Raw genomic sequence first — 14,721 nt, 5'->3', positions numbered from 1 at the left:
TTAATGGTTTGTTCTATGTTAACGGGGTAATCATGCTTGGTACCATCTTTGGCATCTCAAGTATTATTCTCGAGGTTCATAACCTCTTGGTTACTCCTAAGTTTGCGTTAATATTTTGTTGGAAGGCTTTCAAGGGGAATACTATTAGCAGCTCAGAGCAACTTGCTTTGTTGCAAGACTGCCATTCTGTAGGCACTTCTACTTCTATACATATTTCTTGCGGAAATCCCATATAACATCATACTTCCTAATATTGTAATTCTTCTGGCTGACGGCCAGGATATAGACTTTGTCAGTGCACCAGGGTGCGAACAAGAGAAACATGACTTGCAACAGAGTTATAGTGGATAAATTTTTGTTGCTGAAGGAAAAAAACATTTGCCAGCTTACATGTTTGCGGGGCATCTCGTTGAGGGCCTTTGTAGAGCTTATGGGTAATATCTCGATGCTCGTTCATTGACTGGAAAAATTTGATGAGGAGCATATCCTAAGTACCTAAAGAATCATTTGCTAGACTCAAATCTTAGAAGACAGATCTCGGAAGGAGCAAATTTATCCGTCGACTCATAGGAATCATTGCGTCAAATCAAGGACTGTTAAGTCACGGCTCTGTTTGGTCGCCCATAATTGGATGTTTGAACTAATGGGCTCCCCCGCTCAGCGTTTTCTTCACATAAACCAAACGGTGATGCACCAATAAACCTGTTCTTCTTACCCTCCGCTACTTCTACACAGCTTGCTTTTAGCACGCTTGTTCTCCTCGTCGCTTGGTAACTCGTACTTTCAATGGAGGGCCACCTTCTAAGATTACGAATTGCCTCCGTCCATGTCACAAATTACAAACAAGGTCAAGCCGCCAAGTTTTACAAATGAAGGAAACTTTATAGATAAACGACTAATAAGAAGCAATCCGTAACAGGATCCTAAAGATTTTACGAATTTTTTACTGGTAGAATTTTAAAAATTATTTAATTTTTTATATTTATTTACATATTTATCATGATTATTTGATTAATTTGGATAATTCCATCATAAATTAATTTACAGAATCAGATAAGAATCCTAAAGATTCTTTAAATTTTTTATATTTATCAAAATATTTTTATATTTATTTGATCAAATTTGGACAACTTTATCGCAGATGGATTTATGAGATCTGATAAGATCTCAAAGATTGATTTACGAGGTTTATACACATACTAAATTGATTTCATAAATATACTAAATTTAGTAGTAAATAATGTGTATGTACACCTCATTGCCACGATTGCCGTTCTATTCCATCTTTTCTTCAATCTGGATTTATTTGTAATTTTTGGGATGTAGCAGGGCTTATCTGATTCTTACCAGCCAGCAGGCCAAAGTACGAAAGGACCCCGACTCCCCTTGTCCCTTCTCACCGCCATTCGCCGGTATGGCGAGTCTTCTGCTCTCCCATAATCGAGCTTTGCTCGCTCCCTCACCAGGGCCACTCTCTCGAAGCCCTAACGCTAGCAGAGGGACGAACATCGCCCTCTCTCATCACTTCCCATGGCGATCTTCCCCATCCGCGAGAGCCAAAACCTCCCTATCTCCACTACATCCATGGAAATTTCTAAGGAATCAGTCCCACGGAGAAGTTCCGGGGCCTCGTAGGGCCGCTTCTGGTTCTTTTATTCCAGAAAGCGAGCCACAGAAACCTAGTTTCCTGGAGTTCGTCACCTCTGAGAGGGTCAAGGTGGTCTCGATGCTGGGATTGGCTCTCGCGCTCTGCAATGCCGATCGGGTGGTGATGTCGGTGGCCATCGTTCCACTTTCCCAGGCTCACGGATGGAGCCAGTCCTTTGCCGGCATCGTTCAGGTAATCCTCCTCTATCCTTGTTGCGTAGCTTCTTGTGGATTGTGATCTAGGAAATGGAACGAGGGTTTTAAGGACTTGGATTCTGTTGATGTTAGCAATTCTGGAAGTGGTTCTTAGTGCTGTAGCCGTGACAAATTTTTTATGTGCCGGGATTAAATTCTTGTTGTCTCTTCATCTTTTCGTAATTTCTACCTCGAACTTCAACTGGGACAGTTTCGTTGATTAATTGTTATTTTCAAGATCGTTTGAAAAAAATTAAGTTTCCATCTTCATGTGCTCTAGAGTCGCTTTCTGTTCTCTGATTGTGTACCAGCTGCTCACCGCAGTCATCTTTCCTTTGGGGTTATCTCATGTCGCCCATAATTGGAGGAGCTCTAGTGGATTACTATGGTGGCAAGATAGTCATGGCGTGCGGTGTGACTCTTTGGTCGATGGCCACTTTCCTCACTCCTTGGGCTGCTGAGACTTCTTTGCGGGCTCTACTTGCTATGAGAGTTCTTTTGGGTGTTGCAGAAGGAGTGGCACTACCTAGTATGAACAACATGATCCTAAGGTATTGATCTGAACCTTCAACCCCCAGCACCTTCCCCTTCAGTTAAGCTGCTCTTTAGTATCAAATACGTGTTAACAGTCCAAGTAAATGAAGAATTTCAGCTGAGCTTGCTTTCTCTTTACTCCTTGACAAGTTGTTGAAGTTGTTTAAACTGGACTTCTCTTATAGATGGTTTCCTCAAACAGAACGATCTGGAGCTGTTGGAATTGCTATGGCTGGATTCCAGCTTGGCAATGCAATTGGTCTACTCATTGCCCCTATAATCATGTCACAAGCTGGAGTCTTTGGACCTTTTGTAATATTTGGATTATTTGGATTTCTTTGGGTATTGGTATGGCTGTTTGCAACATCAAGTACGCCTGATAGACATCCCCAGATATCAAGATATGAGTTAAAGTATATTATGAAGAGTCAAAAACTTCCGATGCCTGATATTAAGGAACCTGAAAAATCCAGAATGATCCCTCCCTTCAGGAAATTACTTTCAAAGATGCCAACATGGGCTTTAATTTCTGCAAACGCCATGCATAGCTGGGTAAATTCGATACACCCTTGTTTTATGGATAACTTAATTGTCAGGTATTTCAATAAATAACCTATTGTTCTCGCTTCTGTAAACAGAGATTAAGAACCATGCTTTGATTGTATTTGCAGGGTTACTTTGTTATTCTTTCTTGGATGCCAATTTACTTCAACACTGTATGTATTCTCGATTCTGGTATGGATGATAGATCAACAGTCTGGTTTTAGCATCCAATTTATTAATCTGTGAAATATTTGGAGCAGATTTATCATGTGAACCTCAGGGAGGCTGCATGGTTTAGCGCGCTTCCATGGGTCATGATGGCGGTTTTGGGGTATGTTGCTGGTGCTGGTTCAGACATGCTAATTCGAAATGGTACAAGTGTTACTTCCACTCGAAAAATCATGCAGGTACTTTTTTTTTTTTTGAGTGAATTGAAGCATTTTTAACAAATAGAAACAAAGCTTAGGTAAACTATGGCATCCTTCATGCTGTTACTTGTGATAGAACAACAATGAAATGCACCAGCAGTTTGTATCTGCGAACCAAGGTTTTAATGCTTTTTCTACTGAAAGTGGAGTTGCTTATTACATTCACAATAATGTTTTAATTAATCTATCAGCTTCATTCATAGAGTGTCAAAGTTGAAAGCGTGAACTTTTTTCCTTTTATTTTCTCTTAGAAATTTTTTTATATTAAAAAAAAAAAAGAAATCTTGAGATCCTCTAGCAATTCAAAATTTTGACTGCCTGCTTTTCATATTCGTAAAGCAACTACTTTATTTTTTGATTGAATATAACAACTGCTTTATTCGCTTCTCTGCAGTCAATTGGTTTTGTTGGTCCTGGGGTTGCTCTTCTTGGCTTGAATATGGCAAGAAATCCTTTTGTGGCTTCTGCTTGGCTTACAGCAGCTGTTGGGTTGAATTCTTTTAGCCACTCTGGTTTTCTGGTGAATCTCCAGGTTGGTCGACTGTCGAAGACTTCCCAGTTGAATTAAAAAAAGAATATCCAAAATTTCTAGCTTTGCTGCTTTGCTAATTCCTTCTGATCCTTTATTATGTTCTCAGGAGATAGCCCCACAGTATGCTGGTGTCCTACATGGTACTATTTTTATTCTTAATGACATATTTGTACCAAGTATCAAATCTGATCTATAACACTAACAGCTCTTAGTGCTTCATTACTGATTTGTGTGATATGGGTGATAGGAATGTCGAATACCGGTGGAACTTTGGCAGCCATTATAGGAACTGTTGGGGCAGGTTTCTTTGTTGAGCAGATGGGTTCCTTTCGTGGATTTTTGATGCTTACATCACTTTTATATTTCATCAGTGCAATTTTCTGGGATATTTTTGCTACCGGAGAGCGTATTAATTTCAATGGAGCTGGTTAGTAACATATGACAGGCTAAATTTTCTGTTTGATAGAATTGTGCATTGGTGCTCATTCTCTGTCCTAGTTTAAAGAAGCTTTGGCTATATCCTGACAAAAAAAATTACAAAATCAATGTGTGCACATATGGTGACTTAAATGCTTGTCCATCGCTATTTATTATATGGAAAAACTATGCCAATTCGTAGTAATTGGTCTTGATTGGCCTTAAGAGGCATGGCTGCTAAAATGGTGATATTTAAGGATTGTCTTCCCTTATAGGACCAAAGATGATCCCGCATGCTAGAGGAAATTAAGTAATGAAACATAACAGGGAAATAGATTGTGTGTGTGTTTAATGTGGTTCTGCGAATTGTCTCGCACCATTGGATTCATCCTGCAGTCTTGTAATTCTAAAGTTGCCTGAGGAAGTTTTCTTCTGGAGCCTATCAATTCATAGTTTATAATTTGCTGGGTTGGATTCTGTCCTGAAACATTTGTTATGTAATCCACATAAAATTGTTGTTCTTTATTTGCTCAGACATCTACCTCCACAGGTTCTTGTGATCCATAGGCTCTTAAGAACCTTATTAACAACTTCTTCATCCACATAGAACAAATGGTTTGTCTCAAATTAATTGTTGTGTTTGTGTGGTATTTGTAGTTTATCTATTTACATGCAGATAGAGATGATGATTTCTTCTCTATTGGCAGGGTGATTAAACTTACTGGCAGCATCTGGAAAGTTTTGCTATCCCAGTTGAAGAGATATTTTATGTCATAATGATTGTAAATTCTGAGAGTAGACAAGGAGCCCAAGTCTAAGAACTTGATGATGCCTGGTGAAATGAGTGCTCTGAAGGCAATCAGAAAAAATTGACAGAAGTTGAATGGTTTTGTTCTTTTGTAATGTGAATGTTATAAATAATCCGTGTTGATCTTGGAGACTAGAGAATTTCGTATGCAAGAAAAAGTGTTGGTTTAAAGAGGAAAATCATGTTGTCCTTTTGGTTTGGGTGTGACCTTGCTAGACTGGGCAAAATAGCCTAAGAAAATGGATAAATTTTCATCGGTCTTGATCAGAACTATGTCTCCAGTTGCTTTGTGCATCTTTTCTTCTGGAGCGAATGTGCTCTTGCAGGTTTCTAGATGGGTTGTTTACCGGTAGGCATACAAAACGTGCAGTTATAAAAGATGGTATCGAAATTGGAATTAGAACGGTGTAGGAATTGGAATGGTTATATCTGTATTTGGTTTATGATCAGGATTGAAATTCAGATCGAAATGGATTTTGAATATTAAGAAAGTGGGGAATGGATTTGGAGGGTTAGATTATTTTCATTTCTCTTTAGGATGGGAATAGAAGTGAGACTCTTTCTAAGTAAATAGAATGGAAATCAGCCATTTCTATTTTCATTTCAAAGCTTCAGCATGCCAGCATCCACTTACGTGATGCTTTTGTATCGCGATCGTATGTCTTGCAGAGAAGCGTGCCTAAACAGATATTATGATCAATTGGAAGAGCAGCACCATATGCCTCGAGCAAGTAACCATGGTGGTTCCCCGGAGACCGGTCCATCTGTGGGGAAGGGCAAACGCTGCCCCAATTTGGAAGCTATCAACAGTTTTGCAGATCGATGGCATGCTTGCATGTGCTTCCGTAATGGTATTTCGTCTGCTTACGCCAAGGGCTGCTGGAGGCCCGTTGATTTGCATAGGTGTTGGCAAAGTTGGTGAGAGATCGGGCAGTCATCTCGCGCTACAAGTTTATCTGGTTGCATGTCTCTCTTTGCTTCCCTTGTATACCACCCGACAACCCGAGTGTTGGATTTGGTGATGCGGGATCACACACATCCATGGCAAACTAGTGCTTTGAAATTTGTACATGCTCTTCATCATCGACCGCCTTCAAATTTCGGAACTGGGAAGTGACATGCCGCGTCATAGTCAGTTCTTGTACAGCATAGAAAAATAAGAATTGAATTTGTTATGTATGTTGTATGAAGGGTAGGTCGGTGATGCACTGGCACGAAGGGAACGGTGTTGAGCCATTGTTCTTGAGACAGCCGTTCGATTAATAAATAAAAATTAATTATTTTTCTTCCTATTATGATGGTTATCACGAGCATCTCGGATCAGTATTATATCATAAGATATTTTAAGCTCTCGGATCATCAACAAGACTGCTGACCACTGCATGAGCTGAGGAATGCGTCTTCATGCTGAGCTGAGACGTCCCCAAAGTCTAATCTGTGTATGAACTGTTCAGCTGACTTATCTCTTTAACATGTGCGACAGTTGTCTATCCCGAATAGATAAGATTTAACGCAACCGTCTCTCTTAATCTCGCGGAAGCGATTAAGGGCTGAATTATCTCGTCCAATTTGACATGTCCAACGATCCGACAATCTTAAGATCATACGATCTCACAGCTAATAATCCAGTTGTTCGACATCCTTCTATATAAACAACTAGAGCCCCGAGGATCCAGATAAGTCCAAAAAATCCCTCTCAGAGGATCCATTGCTGCTTTTTTGTTCTCTGCTTTTCTGACTTGAGCATCGAAGGGTCTTTGTCAAAGCCACAACCTCTAGTTTGAGATTTGTTTTGCAGGTCACTCCAGCACCAGTATCTCTGCACGAGGATCAGATATCCGTCATCCGATCTCGATTGATTTCAGCAGCAATAGATAGAGGAAGGGCCTACATTCGTATTCATGGCTCCAAGATGGACATCTTTCCGACTTTTCAATGCCATCGCTTTCCGACAGACGACCAGCCAAGCTGACAATCAAATTCAACTGCTGGCACTGAAAATTTCTCCGTCGATTCAATCGGTTGTCCCTCCATTAGTTCAATCGGTCCAACCGGTGCCAGTCACGATCGATCAATTCGATCAGCTCTTCCAGTAAGTTCAACATCTAACGACCGCAATCCAAATAGTCAAGACCTTTCTAGTGCTCTTTCAAGCAGTGCCACAACCTCCCTAGGTTGTCCCTGCACCCCTTACAGTGGTGCATCATATAGTTCCCTCGACGATGCCGCCTGTGCCTTCCACAGCGGCACCACCGTAGAATCCTGTTTTGACTGCAGCTTCGCAGTCACCACCTCAACCAAAGCCGCAGGCATCTCCTCGAAGTCCGGAGAGGAGGTTGACTCATCAAAGTTGCCTTAGGGCCCAGCAGCCAGCCAGGCGACGATCTCCAAGCCCACAGTCGAACCATGACTCAACCTTCAGACGTCGATTTTCTCTGCACTCCAAGGTTGGTACTGTCCGTGAAGTTGATTTTGAAAGACGGTTCCAAGAGCTCGGCCAGCAGTTGGACCAGAAAATATAAAAGACCCTCAATAATAATAGTTCTTTGGCACTGTCCTACGAAGGGTATAACAGTCAACCACCCTTCGCCTCAAGGATTGTGTAGGAATCACTCCCCTTGCATTTCAAACTACCTCAACTGGAGGTCTACGATGGGACCACCGATCCTGTCGATGATGTGGAGACCTTCAAGGCAGCCATGCTCTTTTAGGAAGCATTGGATGCAATCCTCTGTCGAGCATTTTCTCCAACCCTTAAGGGGGCCGTTCGACAATGGTACTCGAATTTAAGGTCGATGTCTATCCATTCCTTTGAAGACTCATTTCATCAGTAGCTGATGATAGCAAAAGCGGTCCAACTACCTCTATACCATCGAGCAAAAGGAGAGCGAGTCAATCTGCTCCTTTATGAATAGATTCTACATGATGATCTTGGAGGTTCAAAATCTGGACCAATCGACCGCGATGGTCACAATGATGAGCGGTCTGCTGAAGAACGACTTGAAAAAGTCGTTAATTAAAATTTATCCTCGGGATCTCCCATATATGCTTGCGCATACGAAGAAGTATGCCCGCATTCAAGAAGCCTTTTGTCGATGATACTCCTGTCGGTTTAGCCGTGACGGGATCCAGTAAGGAGTGCTATCCAAGGTGAGAGGAGAAAGGCGCCAGCGCTCTCGGTTCCCGCCCCCGAGGTGGAATAATGGGGATCAAAATCGTCGATCCTACAGTCCTCCTAAGAGGGTTCGGCAATCATCACCTTCTGGTTAGTACAATAACTACACATCCTTGACTGTTCCTTGGAGAGAGATATTGTTACAAGTGGGGCCTGAGTTACTTGAGCCTCGATTGAGGAGAACAAAATCAAAATGCCACCAAGATTCGAATAGATACTGCTTTTACCATCGTGACCATGGTCACGATACTGAAGACTGCCACCAGCTTCGTGATGAGATCGAGAGGCTTGTCAGGCAGAGGTGGCTGAATCATTTTTTTCGAAGAGCGACCCCTCAACATCGAGCTTTGAGAGTTCGGCAGCCACCCCCTTTGCCTCAGTAGTCTCTCCCTCTGCCTCAGCCGTAGCAAACGCCAGCGCGGCAGGAACGACAGCAGGTCGGAGGGCAAATGGTGGAAGAAGAGCGATCCATCCGAAGAGAAATCCACATGATTACTAGAGGGTCGTCTGGGTCAGAAAAGTCTCTCGCTTACAATGCCAACCTCGGTCGTCCTAGTCTGTGGACTTTGAAAGCTAACGTCTCAAGCTACCATCTGACGATAAAATCTTCAACCAATTGAGGACCTTTTAGATGTCCCACTAAGGAAGGAGAATTCGAGTCAAATGGTGAAAATCGGCTCGCGACTAGATAAGGTAACCAAATACCGGCTAATTAATCTTTTGCAGAAAAATACAGATTTTTTCATCTGATTTGCTGCAGACATGCCCGGCATCGATTCTGAGATGATATCCCATCAACTAAGAGTGGACCCAATCTATCAATCGGTAAAACAAAAGAAGCGAAGTTTTTCTCCGATTAAGCCAAAAGAGTTCTGAGCTGGTGATTTGGTGATGCGGCTAGCCGAAATCTCATAGCCTACTGAGCAGGTGCTAGAAGGAGGGCTATTACCCAACTGAAGGTCCTTACCAGGTGGATAAAGTGGTATGCCTAAAAACTTGTAGGCTAAAGCAGCTCGATGGGACTTCAATCTTCAAGCCATAGAACTTGGTGAACCTTAGCATATATTACCAATGATGTACCAATATTTTTTATAAAAATAAAATTTACAGAGCTATCAACTTACGATGGGCACTCGAGTCCTCCAAGAATTGCCTCCTCCTTCTACTTAAGATCCTGAATTATAACTATGGTTAAATAATATGAGGGCTAACTTATCAGACCTTCAAAAAGACCTCGATAACTCTGAGGTGGAGCTAACTTACCAGACTCTTGCAAAATCCAAGTCGTACAAGAAGCGAAGGGAGATCCTTGAGAGAACCTCTGGAGAGATAACTAATCAGACCCTCAGAATGCCATTGAGAGTGCAAGATGTCGTAAGTACAAGCTCGCCACTAGCACACACTGCCTCTCATGCGAAGACGAAAAGTGCTAGATGCCGTAGGCATAAGAACGCCACAGGCACACAATGCTACTCGTGAGGGATAACCAATCAGACCCTCAGAATGCTGTCAAGAGTGCAAGATGCCGTAGGCATAAGCTCGTCACTGGCACACACTGCCTGTCGTATGAAGACGAGAAGTGCTAGATGTCGTAGGCATAAGATCGCCGTAGGCACACATCGCCACTCGTGAGGGATAACTAATTAGACCCTCGAAATACTGTCGAAAGTGCAAGATGCCGTAGGCACAAGCTCGCCGCTAGCACACACTGCCTCTTCCGTGAAGACGAGAAATGCTAGATACCGTAAGTATAAAACACCGCAGGCACACAACGCCATTCGTGAGGGCTAACTTATCAAACTCCTAAAAAGATCTTAGGAATTTCGAGGTGGGGCTAACTTACCAGATCCCTACAGAGTCTGAGTCGTGCGAGAAGTGGAGGGAGATCCTTGAGAAAATCTCTGGAGGGATAACTAATCAGACTCTTAGAATACTGTCGAGAGTGCAAGATGTCGTAGGTATAAGCTCACCACCGGCACATATTGTCTCTCGTGCGAAGATAAAAAGTGTTAGATGTCGTAGGCACAAGATCGCCACAAGCATATAATACCACTCATGAGGGATAATTAATCAAACCGTCGAAATGTCACTAAAAAAGCCCTAAATGCCATAGGTACAAGATCGCCGCCGGCACACACTACTTCTTCAGAAGAATAAAAAGACGGACAACGTATGGCCAGAGATATTATCTCAATAGTACTCCTTCCGTCTGAGGCATTATCTCAGACTCAGGAATAGGAGGATAGTGCTGAGATGATTATTATGATGCTTCAGATCCATAGATGGTCGGATTATATTCAAGTTATTCTAAACTGCTCTAAATTTATTCACTTTAATCGAAGTTATCCTAAATATATTTATACTAAAGCTGAGCTATCTAGAATTTTACTCGTACTAAACTGAGCACTGAGTACTTTCTCACACTGATCTGAGCATCTATTTATGCGGTCCTCTATGAGCCAAATAAAACTCATAAAGTCCATAGATGTAAATTTAAAGTTGAAAATGAAGCAACGACTTCCAAAACAAAGCCTTCCTTTTTTATTCATTAAAGTCTTTACAAAAAAAAGTCGGTGCTCCAAGCACTTTACAAAGAAAAAGTTGATGTTTCGAACATTTTAAAGGATGGTTGCTCCAGGCACCGTCTTGCGAATAAGAGAGAAAAATAAGAGAGAGATGAGGAGGGACGTCCTACTGCAATTGATGGAGCATCGGATCGGCTAGGTGAGTTGGTTCAATCTTGGTCCATCGAGGACTTCAGCTCCTCACCATTCGAGTGAACTGATTCAATCTTCATCTGTTGAGGTCTTCACCTCTTCATCAGTACTGCCAGTTTGTATGCCGTGAAGTTCTAGATATAGCATTATCCTCAGCAAACGGGTCTTACAATCATCGAAGTCCTGGATGAAGGCAGTGGCGACGTCGAGCATTTTCCTCCTGAATGCCGTAGAATTCTGAAACTCTGCAATGCAGTGCTCCCAAATTGCAGGTGAAATGTACTCAAGCTGAGGGGGCAGCCTGGTCACAGGAGACAGAGAAGGGGGGACCCCATGAGAAGAGGATGCACCGGCCCGCCTAGCTCTCTCCTTTTCATGGGCTAAATACCTCCGACGGACATCCCTTGCAAAGGCATTTTGCTCTTTCATCCATTGCTTAATTAACTCCAAGTGTGGCAGATTCGAAGACAACGATATGGCAGCAGGTGAAGAAGAGGACTTTTTGCCACAGAAGGAGGGGTAGAGATCCATTTGCTCTCTGATTTCCTATTTATAAGTGCTAGTAGCCACATCAATTGCCAATCAATGCTTCCCAAGGGTTAATGCCCAAGCAATTAAAGACGTGCCTTCTTTGGAGTGGGAATAAATTTTTGTGACACTTTGCAAAACAAAATGTGCCCACATGATGCATCTTCATGGACCCCGTGCTGTCTCCCAAGTGTGGTCTTATCAGGTAAGTCATCGATCGTCATTCTCCATAATCGTCCACATTTAACGAAGCAGAATGAGGCTACCATTCACTTAAATTACCTCAGATCAGCATGAGTAAGTTCACATAGCAGAAGTATAACAAAAAAGATTCTATTCATTTTATTCCTTTCAAAAATTTTTTACAATGACCTTAAAATACGAAAAAGAGAAATACAAAAATTACAGGATGGTGTCTGGAGCTGAAGTGCCAGCCGCTGAGACATCCACCGTAGTAGGATCTCAGATTTTATCTAAGAAATTCAAATCTAAATCCAGATATTTGGCAACAACTCAGGCTCGGATAAACTGTCTTCCGACGTCATAGGCATTGGCGGAATATTTAGCTCTTTCTTCCTCATATTTTTTTGAGACCTGAAAGTCTTCCACAGCCTTAGAAGCGGTCTCGACTGTTTGTTTCTCCTCCACCCCCAGTTAGGCCTTCAGCTCTCTTATTTCTTTTTGCAGGCAAGAATTCTCCTCGCTAGTGACCGCGTTCCTCTTTGCCTGAGCTTCGAACTCTACTGCCTTGTCCAGCAGTCGAGAATTCTCCTCAACAGTCTTCCTTAATTCCATCTCAGTATCTTCAGCTCTCCTCTCGACGGCATCGGCTTTCATGGAGATTTCTCCAACTTTCTTCTCGATCTTCTCTTTTGCTCTATTGAGCATCTCAGCTTCAAGCCCAGACTTCTTCGCCTCTTTGGCCAGCTTATATGAGCTTTCAATGTATCCATTCAAGTAATGGGTGAGCTGGTAAGTGAAAAAAAATTCATAAGTAATAAATGAGCATACAGTAAGTACTAAATGAGAAAATCTCACCATATCTGGATGAGACAATCCATGGCTCCTCTCCTCATCTTCCTTTGAGGAACATTCAATAGCTCATTCATGTCAGTAAAGAGTAGTCCGAAGAGTAGTTCGCTCACCAGCATGGGATCCCTCAGCACCGAGGCCTCAAGCTTCAGCCCGACTGGTGCAGTTCAGATGCACCGGCAACCTCGACTGGTGCCTCATTTGAGAAGGATTCAATAGTGGGTGAAGCTGGTCGGGTCGGTGAGCTGAAAGTAGCAGATAGGCTCAGAATCATCTCCTCCAGATCTTGGTCTACACAGCCCACCTATTAACTTGCAATAGTTGAAGTGGTAGGCAAGCCGCTTTTCATCAGCATAATATCATAGTTTTTCGGATGAGAAGGTTCAAACTCCCTGACCTCCAAAGTCGGTTGTGCGGGATCTCTGACTCTAACCTGGAGGCTCCGTCAGGTGGCGGGCTTGGCACCTCTTTTCTATAGGATTTTCTTCTCCTTTGGCGGGCTTAAGCTCTTTCCAGCATTCAGCTCTGCGATCATGGTGATCAAATTGTAAGACAAACAGAGTCAGAAAATTTTAAAGCCAAGACAGCTGACTCGCATACTTTGAAGAGGGACTTGGCTGATACCAGTATTAAACAGTGCCTGAGCCGACAGCGGCTCTTTCAACTCTAGAACCCTAAAGCTCCACAGAGCTGCCATCTCCTGTTCCAAGCTCTCGTTCGTCGAAGGTTCCTTTAGTGCAGTTTCTTAAGGTTCACCCCAGATGGTAAAATTTCAGTTTTTAACTGACGTCTGCGAGATGAAGAGAAATCTTGGCTTTCAACCGTACACGGTGGAAGGCATATTCAAAAATATCAGACGGAAGCCATCCTTCTTTTTCTGCAGAGTCACATACTACCATCCGCATGAGTCTGGGTACCGCTTGAGACTGAAGAGAAAATGGAAGAATGTGACATTAGGTACAATCCCAACCAGCACGCATACCAAGATGAAGCCGCAGATATGTCACCATACATTCAGCACCACTGTACATGATGATATTTCAAAATATTAGAGGAGCGCCACAAAAAAGAGATGGAAAGGAAGCCTCAACCCAGCTCGAAAGTACTTCTTGTAGAAATCCATACGTCCTGAAGGCAGACGGCAGACTCGATCACCCGATCCAGAACTTCAAGTTGGAATGCGAGAGGTATTTGATATTGCTCATGCAGCACAATTATGTCCCGCTTTGTCAACTCTGATTTGAAGTCTAGCAGCACAAAGTCAGGCTCCATGGCGGCCATCTCTCTCTCATGTAGGAAAGCCATGAAAAGATGAAAAAAGAGGAATTCACAATGGAAGGAGAAAACTAGAACTTTGTAAAGTCCGCATCTCGTTCTGTCTAGAGATTTTAAATAACCTCAGATTTGAATAGAACCTCAAAAAGCCGCCTCCCATCAGCGTATTAATTGTAGGAGATGTGCATCGATAGAAGACTAGCGTATGCACAACAAGTAGAGACTACAAATGGGCATGATTGCTGCCACCGATATATTAGTTAATGCCAATGACAGGCGAATCACACTTTATACCACTTTCGAAGGAATGTATGCAGACGTACGTCAATTCCTCCCATGTAGATGCAATTCAAATTTTAGTCTTTTTAAAATTTATACAACAGGTATGGAATTTCGTCCTGGATCGAAATGAGAATTATAATCTCTACTACAATTATAATTCTAACCACAGCTAGAGCTAGCTTGGATTTCTGCCCTAACTTTAGCTCAGCTTGTGCTTTGTTTGAAGCACAACACAGACTAAGTATTCGTCTAGACTATTACTCCAAACAAATTTTGTAGTGACAGCCAAAGGCCGAGCATATGTTAAAGATTTTGATTCACATATTTAAAAGTATGATTCATATTCATCAAAAGAAGAGAATACATCTGTTCCTATAAAGATTCTATTACAAAACCAGGGGCCTCGGTGAAGCAAAAATTTAGTGCAGGGGCAAAATGGTAATTTTAAAATTTTTTCAAAATTACTATTTTACAGCGAAATTATTAATTAATCTCATTAATTAATACTAATTAACCCTACACTAGGATCTAAATATGATACAACAGCATGCATTTAAATTTGAAATTCAAATTTGAATCAGTAAACGTTTTACAGTACTGTGTTCAGA

General features: G+C 42.1%; 1 protein-coding gene across 3 annotated transcripts; it reads left to right on the top strand.

Moving 5' to 3' along the window:
• Nucleotides 1-1,387: 1,387 nt before the first annotated feature.
• LOC105050549 (probable anion transporter 3, chloroplastic) lies at nt 1,388-5,374 on the top strand. Of its 3 annotated transcripts, none has more exons than XM_010930621.4 (9): nt 1,388-1,840; nt 2,167-2,393; nt 2,562-2,928; nt 3,048-3,092; nt 3,180-3,326; nt 3,742-3,879; nt 3,986-4,019; nt 4,127-4,306; nt 5,004-5,374. In XM_010930621.4, exons 1-9 carry the CDS (start codon nt 1,415-1,417, stop codon nt 5,006-5,008), a joined length of 1,569 nt encoding a protein of 522 aa, XP_010928923.1. In that variant the 5' UTR covers nt 1,388-1,414; the 3' UTR covers nt 5,009-5,374. The 3 variants fall into 3 exon arrangements, with proteins under 3 accessions (XP_010928923.1, XP_019707664.1, XP_019707665.1); XM_019852105.2 differs by having other exon boundaries at nt 1,612-1,840; nt 2,154-2,393; nt 5,004-5,283; XM_019852106.2 differs by lacking the exon at nt 1,388-1,840 and having other exon boundaries at nt 2,184-2,393; nt 2,579-2,928; nt 5,004-5,283.
• The last annotated feature ends 9,347 nt before the right edge of the window (nt 5,375-14,721 follow it).

This window comes from Elaeis guineensis, chromosome 10 (assembly GCF_000442705.2).
Source record: "Elaeis guineensis isolate ETL-2024a chromosome 10, EG11, whole genome shotgun sequence".
In the NCBI taxonomy this organism is placed as follows: domain Eukaryota; kingdom Viridiplantae; phylum Streptophyta; class Magnoliopsida; order Arecales; family Arecaceae; genus Elaeis; species Elaeis guineensis.
Note: the sequence above shows the minus strand (reverse complement) of the source record. Positions and strands in the feature narration are given on the sequence as shown.